At 41.8% G+C, this 13,988-nt stretch overlaps 1 protein-coding gene and 1 pseudogene across 3 annotated transcripts in view; both read left to right on the top strand.

Annotated features, from left to right (window-relative positions):
- The window catches only part of ARMC9 (armadillo repeat containing 9), a 233,330-nt gene that overhangs the window by 44,881 nt on the left and 174,461 nt on the right, over window positions 1-13,988 (top strand). For all 3 annotated transcript variants that reach the window (XM_073626513.1, XM_073626514.1, XM_073626512.1), the window contains exons 6-8: window positions 2,496-2,588; window positions 11,789-11,813; window positions 12,639-12,790. In XM_073626513.1, the coding sequence (XP_073482614.1) occupies window positions 2,496-2,588; window positions 11,789-11,813; window positions 12,639-12,790 (270 nt within the window). The remainder of the gene's footprint in view (window positions 1-2,495; window positions 2,589-11,788; window positions 11,814-12,638; window positions 12,791-13,988) is intronic.
- Window positions 5,623-5,741, top strand: LOC141141733 (5S ribosomal RNA; annotated as a pseudogene).

Here is a 13,988-nt window from a genome sequence, read left to right as displayed (position 1 = left end):
GGGATAGGGGCACCACCAGTACAGAGCTTGTTCAGGAATGGCAGCAGGCAGGTGTAAGTGCATTTGCATGCACAGTGAGACAAAGACTTTTGGGGGATGCCTGGTGTCAAGAAGGGCAGCAAAGAAGCCACTTCTCTCCAGGAAAAACATCAGGGACAGACTGATATTCTGCAAAAGGTACAGGGATTAGGCTGCTGAGGACAGGGGTAAAGTCATTTTCTCTAAGGAATCCCCTTTCTGATTGTTTGAGGCATCCGGAAAAAACTTGTCCGGAGAAGAAAAAGTGAGCGCTGCTATCAGTTCTGTGTCATCCCAACAGTAAAGCATCCTGAGACCATTCATGTGTGGGGTTGCTTCTCAATCAAGGGAGTGGGCTCACAATTTTGCCTAAGAACACAGCTATGAATAAAGAATGGTACAAAAATATCCTCCAAGAGCAACTTCTCCCTTCCATCCAAGTACAGTTTGGTGAGGAACAATACCTTTTCCAGCATGATGGAGCACCTTGCCATAAGGCAAAAGTGATAACGAAGTGGCTTGGGGAACAAAACATGGACATTTTTTGTCCATGACCAGGAAACTCCCCAGACCTTAATCCCATTGAGAACTTGTGGTCAACCCTAAAAGGCGGGTGAACAATAAAACTCCCACCAATCCTGACAAACTCCAAGCATTGATTATGCAAGAATGGGCTGCCATCAGTCAGGATGTGGCCCAGAAGTTGATTGGCAGCATGCCAGGGGGAATTGCAGAGGCCTTGGGAAAAAAGGGTCAACACTGCAAATATTGACTTTGCATAAACTTAATGTAATTGTCAATAAAAGCCTTTGACACTCATAAAATGCTTGTAATTATACTTCAGTATACCATAGTCATATCTGACAAAAAATTCTAAAAAAAAACTCAAGCAGTAGACTTTGTGAAAATTTAATATTTGTGTCATTTTCAAAACTTTTGACCATGGCTGTAACAACCCTATTCCTCCTCTTCTACTACAGCAGTACCTTGTAGGTTTTTACAGTCTTTATCCAATTCAAGTGGCAGATTTTAAAATTACAAATACATGATTTAATTTGCTCAATCCTCTGCTTAAAGTATACCCTCACTTTTTCATGTGGGAGACTGTCTATTGCTCTGCTAGTTAATGCAGTTGTGTATCTTTTTATTCTTCAATGCTCCGATTTTTCCCTGTAGCTGTATTCTAAAATTAGGATAAAGCATTGTAATTTACCTTCTTCTTTTGACAGTCTTGCATGTAATTGTGGTTTCTTTTTCAGCAGTGACTGGGTATTTTTCTATAACCTGAGATATGAGATTCCTACCCTTTTAGAAACACTTCCTTATGTGTGATACCCCGTCTACTCCCACCTTCTGCTCTGTTTTGGAGTTTGCTTTTAAATATTAGATTTTGATCCTTCCATGTTTGAACCTCTTCAAGCCCTATACCCCTCTGTAGGAATTTGGTTCCTACCTACATAGGCAAGAAACTCATTCTTCTACTTGCCTACACAGCTGACACCAGGTTCTTCAGCATACAATAATTATCTTTACTTCTACCAATGGTTAACCTTCCCTGGTGCCTGCTATTCTTTGCTCCCATCACAGTGACTTTTTTTCAGTGAAAAAAACGATCAACATCTCACATCCCCTGCAAAAGAGGGTTTTATACTTTTTCTTCCTTGGATATATCAGATTCCTTAGGATTGCTCTTCTTCCAGGGATGGTCTGGGAAATCTACTATAATTTCCTCAAATTTATTGAGATTCCAGTACTACAGTATATTACAATTATACACGTGTCTGCTGTTTTTACTTAGGCCTCTTGCTAATATTGCTGATATCAGCTCAAACTGGAGACTGTACAGTATCTTCCTTCTCCAAATTTTTATTTCTATTGCTCATGAGGGGAATCCTTTCCCCTCATTCCTTTTGTGGTGACTTCTGCCACACACTGGCCAAGATGTACTGATTCCTCAAATTGTAATTGCTTACTCTGTCAGACTAGGTCAGATTACCATATCAGTTCTTATTCTGGTCTTCATTTTTTTTTAGTCATAGATACAGACGATTGTTATGCTGATTGTATTTTGATCCTTCATTTTGCAAATCTACCTCGCTTGTAGAAACCACTTTCCTTCAATGCATGCATTACAAAAGAAAAGAAAAAGATGTTTGCTGAATGTCAAAGTGTTATTATAATAAACACAGAGAAATCCCATTAGAAGGTTTAGCATTCCCATTGATTGAGTCATCAAATCCCCTCTTCACTATCTGAGAGCTCACAGATACAGCTTAACTAGGGGAGGACTTTGTTATGGGGTAAATTAAAGTTTGTGGTGAATTCTAAGCATATAATATTTGACTGCTTGTCATTGTCTGAGAATGTTCATGTGGTCCTATATAATTCCCATTGCATCAGCATGGTTGACATTACGCTGTATGATGAGAGTTTACAAGCTTGATGTGATTAAAATGTATACACTGTTACATTGTCAGGATTCCTGGGCTCCTGAGCTGAAATCACGATTGGAGAAGTTCTTGTCGGTGACCGTCAAAGCTGGAACTGCCCCTCGGCTCCTTACATTATATGTATCTTTTTAATTGTTTGTGTAAGCTGTGTGATAGGGTGATTCCGTTTCTGTTTAATTTAAGCTGGATACACACTATACATTTTTTTTCCTTTAGATTTTTTTCCTTTTAGATTTACCAAAACCATATAATATGAGGTCAAACCTACACACTTTCAATTTGTATGCAATCAGGCAGGTTTTTGCACTACATAGTTGAAGGTAATTCTGAAGGAAATCGAACAACAAAAGTTGTATAGTGTGTATCCAGCTTAAGTTGTTAATACTGAATCTTTATGACCAAACTAAAATAACCTAATGGGAGTGTTAATTGTCACCTTAACCACTTAAGGACCGAGTCTTTTTTACACTTGTTTACAAGTTGAAATCTTTTTTTTTGCTAGAAAATTACTGAGAACCCCCAAACATTATATATTTTATTTTCTAACACCCTAGAGAATAAAATGGCAGGCATTGCAATACTTTGTGTCACACCATATTTGCACAGCGGTCTTACAAGTGCACTTTTCTTGGAAAAAATACACTTTCTTAATTGTACATCATTGGACACAGAGCCATAGTAGTTACTATGTGGGTTATAGGCCACCTTCAGGTGATGGACACTGGTACACCCTAAGACAGGAAGTCCACTCCCTATGTAACCCCTCCCACTACTGGGAGTACCTCAGTTTTTTCGCCAGTGTCTAAGGTGTTGGTCGCGAGTAAAGATGTGCTGTGCTAAGCTCCACTGGAGCAATCCTTGCTGGGGCTAGCTATGCAGCTGGATCCATTCAATGTGTCTTTTTAGGCTGAATTGAATGGTACCCGGGCCTTGTGGCGGAAGAGATGAGGTTTAGCCCGTAATGCTTCTCTTTCTAGAGAGCTGGACCCTGGGATCCAGTGCTTTTTGTTTTGTTCAGCCATAAGTTTTTTTCTGGCGGGGTGCTATTACGGGTCCAGGAGTGCGGATCCCCTGATAAAAAGGGGCCCTAGTTCCTGAAGGTTTTTTAAATGGAGCCCGCCGCAAGGGGTGAAGATTGGGTCTGTTGGTTTTAGCACAGAAATCCCTGCGGCGGGAAAGGTAAGTGGACATTTCTAAGGAATTTTAAAGTTTCTTATGAATTGTCTCCTTTAAAAAGTAAATGTTGTCATGCCTAAAAGTCACCACTGGGGGCTGTATAGAGCACATGTCTTGTCATGCTTTCTCAGATCATGCTGTGTCAGCAGAAGCTGCAGCTTCCTCTGGCTAGCAGTCACAGGACTCCGGTAAGATGTTGGGGGGATTCTTCTCTAAAAACCAACCCACCCGGACAAAAGCTCTCCCTGTCTCTCTGAGTAGAGGGCGAAGCCAGAACGATCGGCGGATGCCGCTCCGTTCTCCACCGCCTCTGTACGGCGGTTTGGCACAGCTCGCCGCCTTCCCCCCACACACATGGCCCGAATTCGTGCGGGAAAACGCTCTTTTTTGAAAAGAGGAGAAGGGGCACGGTGGAAACACGGAGTGGACGTGGCTAAGCACGGCGTTGGCATGCAGCAACATCCAGTGCAGGGGTACTTTTAAAAGGCTCAATTTTTTGCTGACTGCAGCTGTCGGAGAGACACAAAACCTAAAAAGGGGCATGTAAGTGGTGACACAGGCATTCCTTTGGCACATTTACTGAAGCATCAGGCTGAGCGTTAATAGCAGAGACAGTTGCTGGACTATTTGCTCAAGCAGTGAATGTGATTTCTTCTGGTAGTACCTCTGCATTTGTGCATCGGGCTATGCTCAGAAGGGAAGGTAGAAACACCCCAAAAAAGGGCTCAAAAGGGACTCCTTCAAGCTCTAAAAACAGCCTAAACTCATCTCTACAATGGCATCCTCCCCTGAGAGGGGGTGGCCGGTCAGAGTGAGCCACCAGGGCTATCAAATATTGCAATTGTTTTCAATACTGCAGCCTCTGTCTATATTACTGGAGAGGGTTTTTTCCTCAAGCCATAATAGGATTGGCTAGCGGCTTTTCTATCCCAGAATGGGATAAAATGCGATAGGTCCCTTTCCATTACCTAGGACCGTCAAACTGAGGATCTGGGGGCGGGAGAAGATGAATTTCCCTCAGAGGACCGTGGAGAGACTGATGACTCATCTTCTGAGGGGTCAAATCCATGGGAATCCGCTTCACAATCTGAAAGATTGATGGTGCATTTTTGCTACTCTACATTGAGTCGGTTGATATGCCCACTTTTTGTTTGGGTTCACTAAAGCCTCCCCAAGCTGCGCATGCCTTTCCTGTCCATTCATTGCTCGAAAGGCTTATGTATTCTGAGTGGGATCATCCAGATAAGCATTTTTTTCCTCCTATAACACTTTATCCTATGGAGAAAAAATGCACTAAGAAGTGGGAGATACCAGCAATTGTCGCTGCTATATCCTCTGTGAATGAAAGTTTGACTTGTCCGGTAGACCTGCTCAAATGCTTAGTGATCCAACGGATAAGAAGTTGGAATTCCTATTCTATTAAAAAAAAAAAACTTCCTCTGACTCAACTTGCGCTAGCAGCAATTGGTGTATGTCAATCATTGAGAGGCCAGTTTAAACAGGTGCTCAAGGTTATTCCTGATCAGCAGGCCAGGATTTAGCTGAGTTACCAGCGGCATTATGTTTGGCAATAGACGCCATGAGAGATTCTATTCTTCAAGCCTCGCGCCTTACGCTTGGGCTGGTGCATAGGCATAGAATCTTGTGGTTGAAAGATTGGTCAGCCGAAGCGTCATGCAAAGCTCCTGGATAGTTTTCCTTTTCGGTGAATAGCTGTTTGGGGATGATTTGGATAAATACATCCAAAAAATTTCTAAAAAAGTACCCTTTTGCTGGTTAGGAAGAGGTATAATCATATTTCATTTAAACAAGCTCCTTCTTCAGTGCCAGGAGCATCTGCCTCCAGGCAGTCACGACGGCCTCTGCCGTCAAGTTCAAGAGGGGAACTGGAGCCTCCTTATGAGGGGGTGCCCCTGCTTGCTCGAGTGGGGGGAAGACTTCTGCAGTTCTCACGGGTCTGGTAGGAGGAGTGTCGGGAGCCTATGGCCACATCACCCTGAAAGCCCTTGATCTCGTCTGATCCCAGAGGTTAAGCAGGGTCGGGCCTGGTCAGTACCTGGATGGGGGACCACCTGGGAATACCAGGTGCTGTAGGCTGCAGATGGGAGACTTCCTCGATAACTCTAGGGTACAAACTTGAGTTCAGAAAGTCCCCGTCTCCTCGTTTTCTCCAGTGTTAATTTTGGCAACAAATTTTGATTCAGTTTTAGTCTTAGGACTAAAATGGCATTTTAGTTTTAGTTCCATTTTAGTCTTCTGCAATTGTTTTAGTTTTAGTCGTATTTAGTCGACTAAATCTCCAGTACATTTTAGTCGACTAAAATATCCTACGTTTTAGTCGATTAAAATCTCCAGTACATTTTAGTCGTCTAAAATCTAATAGGTGTAATTAAATTGTAATGCATTAGTTAACATTTCTCTACAATTTCCAAACTCATTATATACTGCTGGAGTGAAAAATCTAATCAAAAACTAAATTTAGTTTTAGTCTTTTGACTAAAATGGCATTTTAGTCCCATTTTAGTCTTTTGACTAAAATGCCATTTTAGTTTTTATTCGTATTTATTCAGCTCAGTTGTTTTAGTTTTAGTCGATTAAAATAATAATCATTTAGTCGACTAAAATGTTTTAGTCGACAAAATTAACACTGGTTTTCTCAGATTCCAGAGGAAAAGAAGTCTCTCTTTTTTAAGCATTGGACAATCTTTTGTCTCAAAAGATTGATCTTAGTGGTTCCCATGCAAGAGCAGGGATTGGGGTTTTATTTAAACCTTTTCACGGTACCAAAATCAAATGGGTATGTCAGACCCATTCTAGATCTCAAATATCTAAACCGGTTTCTGAATATCCACTCTTTTCGCATGGAGTCAATCCGATCAGTGGTCTCCGTCCTACAAGGTGGAGAACTTCTGGCATCAATAGACATCAGGGATGCATACCTTTTGAGGTAGAAAATCTTTGTTTTCAGTTTGTAGCTCTGCCTTTTAGTCTAGCTACTGCACCTCGAGTATTTACAAGGTCCTGACCCCTCCTGTAGCTGGATTAAGGGCCCAAGGTATAACGATTATAGCTTACCTTGATGATCTGCTTTTGATAGACCAGTCGGTAGCCCGCTTAGACAAAAGTATGATCCACAGTCAACTACCTGGAATACCTAGGTTGGATTCTCAACCTAGAGAAATCCTCCTTAAAAAAACTATCAAGGAGATTAGAATTCCTGGGTCTGATTATTGATACAGCCCAGAAAAGGGTATTCTTGCCCCAGGCGAAGATCAGGGCCATAAAGAAACTGATTCAGGTGGTCAAGGCAAAGAAGAATCCTTCTATTCGACTTTGCGTGAGGTTGTTGGGAAAGATGGTGGCTTCATTTGAGGCCGTTCCTTATGCTCAGTTTCATTGAGGCTGCTGTAAAACAGTATCTTATCGGCTTGGAACAAGAAGATCCAAGCTCTAGATTTCCCAATGTATCTGTCTCCAGGGTGCGCCGAAGCCTCAGTTGGTGGTTGATAACCAAGAATCTGCAGAATGGAAAATCTTTCCTACCAGTTACCTGGAAGATGGTAACAATGACCTTGCCCATCAACATTCTAGAGATCCGGGCAGCGCGCTTGGCCCTGAGGGCCTGGACTTTCAGATTACGGAATTGTCCTGTCAGGATCCAATCTGACAGTGCCACAGTAGTGGCCTAGATCAATCACCAAGGGGGGCACGATAAGTTGTGTGGCCCAGAGAGAGAGGTGAATCATATCTTAACTTGGGCAGAAAAAAATGTACCTTGGCATGCAGAGATCATAAAGATGACGGTAGGTGACTCATGGACCCTACCACCATGTCCAGACCTTCTCTCACAAGGGCCGGTATTCCTTCCTACCTTACAAACGCTAAATCTAACGTTTTGGCTATTGAGACCAACATTCTGAAGAAGTGTGGGCTGTCGGGTCCAGTGGTATTTACATTGGTTAATGCAGAGAAGCTGGCTTCCAGAATCATAGATTATAGAGTCTGGAAAGCATATGTCTCCTGGTGTGAATCCAGGGGTTGGCACTCCAGGAAGTATGTCATAGGTAGAATTCTTGACTTCTGTAGATGGGGTTAGAAATGAAGCTGGCCTTGCGTACTATCAAAGGCCAGGTTTCGGCCTTATCGCCATTATATCAACAGCCACTTGCATCGCATTCTTTGGTTCGTAGCTTATTCAGGGGGTAACGTGGCTTAATCCTTTGGTTAAGTCACCCCTGAACCCTTGGGACTTGAATTTAGTTCTGTCGGCATTGCTGAAACAGCCTTTTTGAGCCGATACAGCATATTCCCTTGGTCCTTTTGACAAGGAAACTAATTTTCTGGTAGCCATATCTTCTGCAAGAAGGGTATCAGAGTTGGTTGCTCTTTCTCGTAAAGAGCCATATTTGATTATTCACAAGGATAAGGTAGTATTGCATCCTCATCCTAACTTTCTACCGAAGGTAGTGTCTAGTTTTTATCCGAACCAGGATGTTGTTCTACCTTCATTTTTCCCAGAACCCTGTTCTACGGAAGGGAAATTACTACATTCTCTTGATGTGGTGAGAGCACTCAAGGTCTACTTGAAGGTGACTAAAAGGGGACAAGCAGCATCAAAATCTACTATTTCTAAATGGATTCAGCAAGTAACTGTTCAGGCTTATGGTTTAAAGAGGAGGATTCCACCCTCTCAAATCACTCCACCAGGACTATTTGTGCTTCGTGGCAGTGCATCACCAAGCTTCCATGGCTCAAATCTGCAAGGCCTCAGCTTGGTCTTCAGTCTATACATTTACCAGATTTTATCAGGTGAATGTAAAAAAGGGCATGAGGATATCGCCTTTGGGCGTAGTGTGCTGCAGGCAGCAGTATAACTCCTCTAGTCTCATATTGCCCTAATTCTGTTGTGTCTCCCTCCCCTCAGTTGCCATTGCTCTGGGACATCCCACATAGTAATTATTATGGCTCTGTGTCCCGTGATGTACAATTAAGAAAATAGGATTTTTATAACAGCTTACCTCTTAAATCCTTTTCTTTGAAGTACATCACGGGACACAGAGGTCCCTCCCCTCTTTCTGGTATACACGTGTATTGCTTTGCTACAAAAACTGAGGTACTCCCAGTAGTGGGAGGGGTTATATAGGGAGTGGACTTCCTGTCTTAGGGTGTGCCAGTGTCCATCACCTGAAGGTGGCCTATAACCCACATAGTAATTACTATGGCTCTGTGTCCCGTGATGTACTTCAAAGAAAAGGATTTTACAGGTAAGCTGTTATAAAATTCCTATTTTTTTTAATTAAAAAATAAGACAACAGTAAAGTTAGCCCAATTTTTTTTATATTGTGAAAGATAATGTTATGCCGAGTAAATTGATACCCAACATGTCACTCTTTAAAATTGCACCCGCTTGTGGAATGGCGAAAACTTTTACCCTTAAAAATCTCCATAGGCAATGTTTAAAAATTTCTACAGGTTACTAGTTTTGAGTTACAAAGGAGGTCTGGGGCTAGAATTATTGCTCTCGCTCTAATGATCGCGGCGATACCTCACATGTGTGGTTTGAGCACCGTTTTCACTCACGTATGTGTTCGCTTCTGCACGCGAGCTTATCGGGACAGGGCGTTATTAAAAAAAAAAATTCTTATTTATTTTACTTTGAATTTTTTTATTTTGACAGTCTTTTTTTTTTTTTTTTAAATAATTTTGGGTCACTTTTTATTCCTATTACAAGGAATGTATACATCCCATGCCATAGAAAAAAAGCATGACATGACCTCTTGAATATGAGATCTGGGCTCAAAAAGACCTCAGATCTCATATTTATACTAAAATGCAATAAAATAAATAATAAAAAAAAGTCACTTGGGGAAAAAAAAAAAATCTCCTTTTAAGATCTATGAGCAGAAGGGACGTTTGACGTCGCTTCTGCCCTCTCATGGAGCAGATCGGGGGCCATCTTCCGTTCAGTCGACAGCCAGGCATCCACGGGAGAGGACACAATCGTCTCCACCGCTACTGGCGGCTTCGGTAAGCAGCAGATATGACTGGTGGGAGGGGGTGGGCACCTCTCCCGCTGCCGATAAGTGATCTTGCTGCGAATCCCCTGCGGATTACCACTTTTATCGTAAAGAGAAACACAGTGTTCCCGAAAATACCGAGGTTATGGCAGCAGCACCCCCGGTATTTAGCATCGAAGTACCAACGTACGGGTATGTCGTTTTGCGTGAAGTGGTTAAACCAGCTGCTAGCAGACTTTCAGCATGTTACATGTTAACGTATCTGTAAAACCATATTATGCTTGTTCTTTACTTGTAAATTCCTCCATGTGTACCCAAAAGGCCTATGATCTTGGTTGTAATGTCATTAGCCATAGACGGATCGAAATTCGAACTGGACAAATTTCCATCCATCTATGGGCAGGCTGATTGTACTTAGTACAACCAGCCTGTCTAATTTTTTTTCCAGACAATTGCTGCCGCCGTCAGAATACAAAAGTGCAATTTGAGGGATTCTCCCATCAACATTGACTGTGTTGATGGGAGAATTGAGTGATTTTCTATCCTTCAGCTCGTGTTTGAAGGAAAGAAAATTGCATAATTTATGGCCAGCTTAACTCTCTTTTGCGTTCTCCTTCACTTCTTCCCAAAGAAAAGGTTATGTAGGAATGTGAGGGGAATGGTGAAGGAACTGAGCCTGCACAGACAATAATTAGACACTCCAAGAAGAGGTTAGAGCTATGACATCCAAAGGGGAAGGGGACTGTATTAGGGAATTGACTCTTCCTGGAGTAGTTAAAGCTGATCCCCAGGTTTTCTGTGACTTTAAATAGTTTGGACCAAGATGATCCAAATTAACTATTTCCATCACTAAGTGCTGCACTTGCTCTAAGCACTGTATGAACTGTATGTAGTTTCAGCTATGTGCAGTACGCAGTACGGGGTTGTGGCTGTGAGACAGACTCTTGTCTCACAACTGGAACAAAACCAAGTCTGTCTGAATGGCGCTCTACCATTCATAGTCAGCTTTGTATTCTGTGAACAAATGCAGAGCTTATCCTGATTGGCTAATTTGGAGAATGTGATGTCATCAGCCTGCCTCTCCATCTCAACCAATCAGAGGAAGCTTTGTATTCATTCACAGAATACAAAGCTGCCTATGAATGGCTGAGCACCGTTTAGACAGACTCTGATTTGTTCCAGGTGTAAGGTGGGAAGTCTGTCTCACAGCTGGAAACCAGCACAGTGTACTGTGTGTAGCTGAAGCTACATACAGTTCATATAGTGCTTAGAGTAAGTGAAGCTACTTTCACACTGGGGTGGAGGGGTGTTAGTGGTAAAGCGCTGCTAGTTTTAGCGGCGCTTTTCGGCCACTAGCAGGGTGCTTTTAACCCCCGCTAGTGGCCGAAAAAGGGTTAAAAACGTTTTGCAGGCGGTTCAGCAGCGCTGGCCATTGATTTCAATGGCCGGGGCGTTTTAAGGAGCGGTGTGTTCACCGCTCCTGCAGTGCCCAAAAGATGCTGCTTGCAGGACTTTTTTTGCTGTCCTGCATGCGCACCGCTCCAGTGTGAAAGCACTCCGGCTCTCACGCTGGGGCTGCAGGGGAGGCGTTTTTCAGGCGCTCTACAGGCACACTTTTTAGCCCAAAAGCGCCTGAAAAACGCCTCAGTGTGAAAGTGGCCTTTAGTGAAGGAAATGTTTAAAGTCTCACAGAAAACCTGGAGATCAGCTTTGAACTTTGCAAATTAACTAAAAAAACATTAATGGAAAAGAAAAACAAAAGCAGTGTTTTCATATACTTGATTTTTCTATTCTTTTCAACTGCAATTAGATTTTTGCCAGGGTATTTTTAAAAGCACACTTGTCATTTAAAAATATCACATTCTAGGTGTGATTTATTTAAAACTTCTATTCATCATGTAACTGCTGTGACGCTTTTGTCTTTTTATCCTAAAATATACCATATGTAGTAATGGAAGAATTACATGCACTTTTTTTGGCTGAACTTGTGAGATGTTAACAAAGATTAAAAATCTTGTTCTGGTTCAATATATACACAGAACTCCCAGAGCATGTTTAATACAGAGAAGAGATGTGACGATAAGTAACCTGAATTATATAGTTTACCTTAACGCATTTTTAATTCAGAAAGAGAGTAACCAGTACAACAAAGGTAATTATGAATGCATTGTCATGTATTCACGCATTGTCCTTTTGATTATGTGAACATATGCATCAACATTAAGTATGTTTATAGCTTAATTTCCACAACATTTAAAAATAATGATTCTAAATTTAAGAATTAAGAAACTGTGCTTCTTCTTTTGAAAATGAAGAGCATAGTGGGTTAATTTGACATTTTGCTCTTTGAAAGAGGTTTGTTGGAAGTGGACCATAGTTTGAGTAAAACAATATTTTTGGAACATAAAATAATAACTATTGGACAGTGTTGGTAAAGTATAGTATGATTAAATTGAATATTTTGACCTGTACCTTTCTTGCACCTTAGTCACAAATGTGTTTTGTAAGAATTAACACTTGGGTTATTAAAGCTGGGCATATATGGATTGAATTTCATCCGATTCAGCAGGGACCGTCCGAATTTTGGGCTGTGTGTAGCCATGCTTGTTAAACAATCAGTAGTTAGATTAACAAAAATTTTCCCAACATGTTTGTTTAATCAGTGGCTGCAGCCGCAATGTCCCCGTGGGGGGATTCCTTTATACCCCTCGTTTGTAAGAATGGAGGAGTCCACTGGCCGTATGAATAAACTACCCATTTATGTCCAGTTTGTCTTGTGGATATGGCCATTTAAAATATTAATGTTGCCACAAGCATTTGTGAAACATAAACCCTAATGTAAGGACTTTGAAGTATCTCCTGCCTTATCAGTTTTGGGTGGGCTTATTCTTTTAGCTCCTATATGCTATAATGCACTTTTTATGATGTTTCTGTTTCAAGAACAAAACATTGCTTAACTGTTGTCTTTTTGGTACAGATGTGCAATTGCAGCAGCATTTAATGGAAGCTGAGCACAGGGCTATCACCTACATGAAACGTTTTAATAAGATGCAGTCTGACTACCATAATCTGATTGGGGTCACAGCTGAGCTTGTTGATTCATTGGAGGCAACCATCAATGGAAAGCTGGTAAGAAATAGCAGAGTTTGTAACGTTGTGTGGATTGCTGCACTGGAGTAGCAAATGTGAAGTATGACACTTACCACAAGGGTAGGAGCGTGTAGGATAAGGTGGATTCATGCTGCTTGCAGAGTTAATGCATTCATAGACATGGGGAGGTGGTTAGAAAATCAGACCCTTTGCATAATCATTTTGTGGAAAAATTGTGACACAAGCATACATAATTGCATTGGCTTAGTATGCAAGTGTATGTCCTGTTGGGCCGCCAGCATCTGCCTAATCTCTAACACTAGCAACTGACTGGGAAAATCCAGCTTCATCAGTTCTGCCTTTCCATTTTGGTCAGCCTTGGGATGTCAGGTGGGGGATTGACATAAAAACAGGACTGCTGCTCATAGTCAGTTTAATTAAATTGCTTTTGAAGAATCTGAACATCAAAACATTATTTTTTCACCTGACCTATATGTCTATTGTTTGAGGTTATTATATGAGGACTATAGACGTGAAGGGGATCTGGGTACTATGAGGACTATAGGTGTAAATATCTGGGTATTTTGTCTGTTGCTGTTTTTGTTTCAGGATTGGCTCACATCTCTGCAGCTGTGTATTGCATGTAGGCTGCCCATTCATTTCAGTAGGCTATCCTACTTTTATACACAGAAGGTCCTGACCCTTTTTTTAAAAATTGCATCGAATCGAATGGTGCCGCAGCACCATGCGATCCGGTGCGAAAAACATAATACCACAATATAATGCAGTTTCAACCAAACAGGATAGCTAGAGCGTCTTGTAAGTTTTCTTACTATTGCTGTAGCTTATTTGTAATTTTGGCCGTCCTGTCCAAAGCCTGTGCCATCTTTGCAGAAACCTGCTGCCTTTCCAACCCGTACTACCGCTCTTTTTCATACCTCACTACTGATTCTCATGCATGCCTGATGAGAGTAAGCCAAGCTTCCGTTTCGCTTAACCTTTTCCACGGTCTGCCGAGGAGTAATGCAGACGTAAACATGGCGCATTGCTCTACAGATATTTGGCACACACTCGGTGTGCCGTCCATAGCAATTCCAATGTGCATGTGGGAATGACCCGGGAGGCCGAAGGAGCGGGCGATATCTCCTAAATAGCTCACCTTGAAAAACTTTCAAAGATTCCTACTAGTAAGTGATATTGTACTGATATACATTGCTGTAAGTTGTCCTGTAGAGTT

Source organism: Aquarana catesbeiana, linkage group LG04 (assembly GCF_042186555.1).
Source record: "Aquarana catesbeiana isolate 2022-GZ linkage group LG04, ASM4218655v1, whole genome shotgun sequence".
NCBI classification, from domain to species: Eukaryota; Metazoa; Chordata; class Amphibia; order Anura; family Ranidae; genus Aquarana; species Aquarana catesbeiana.
Note: the sequence above shows the minus strand (reverse complement) of the source record. Positions and strands in the feature narration are given on the sequence as shown.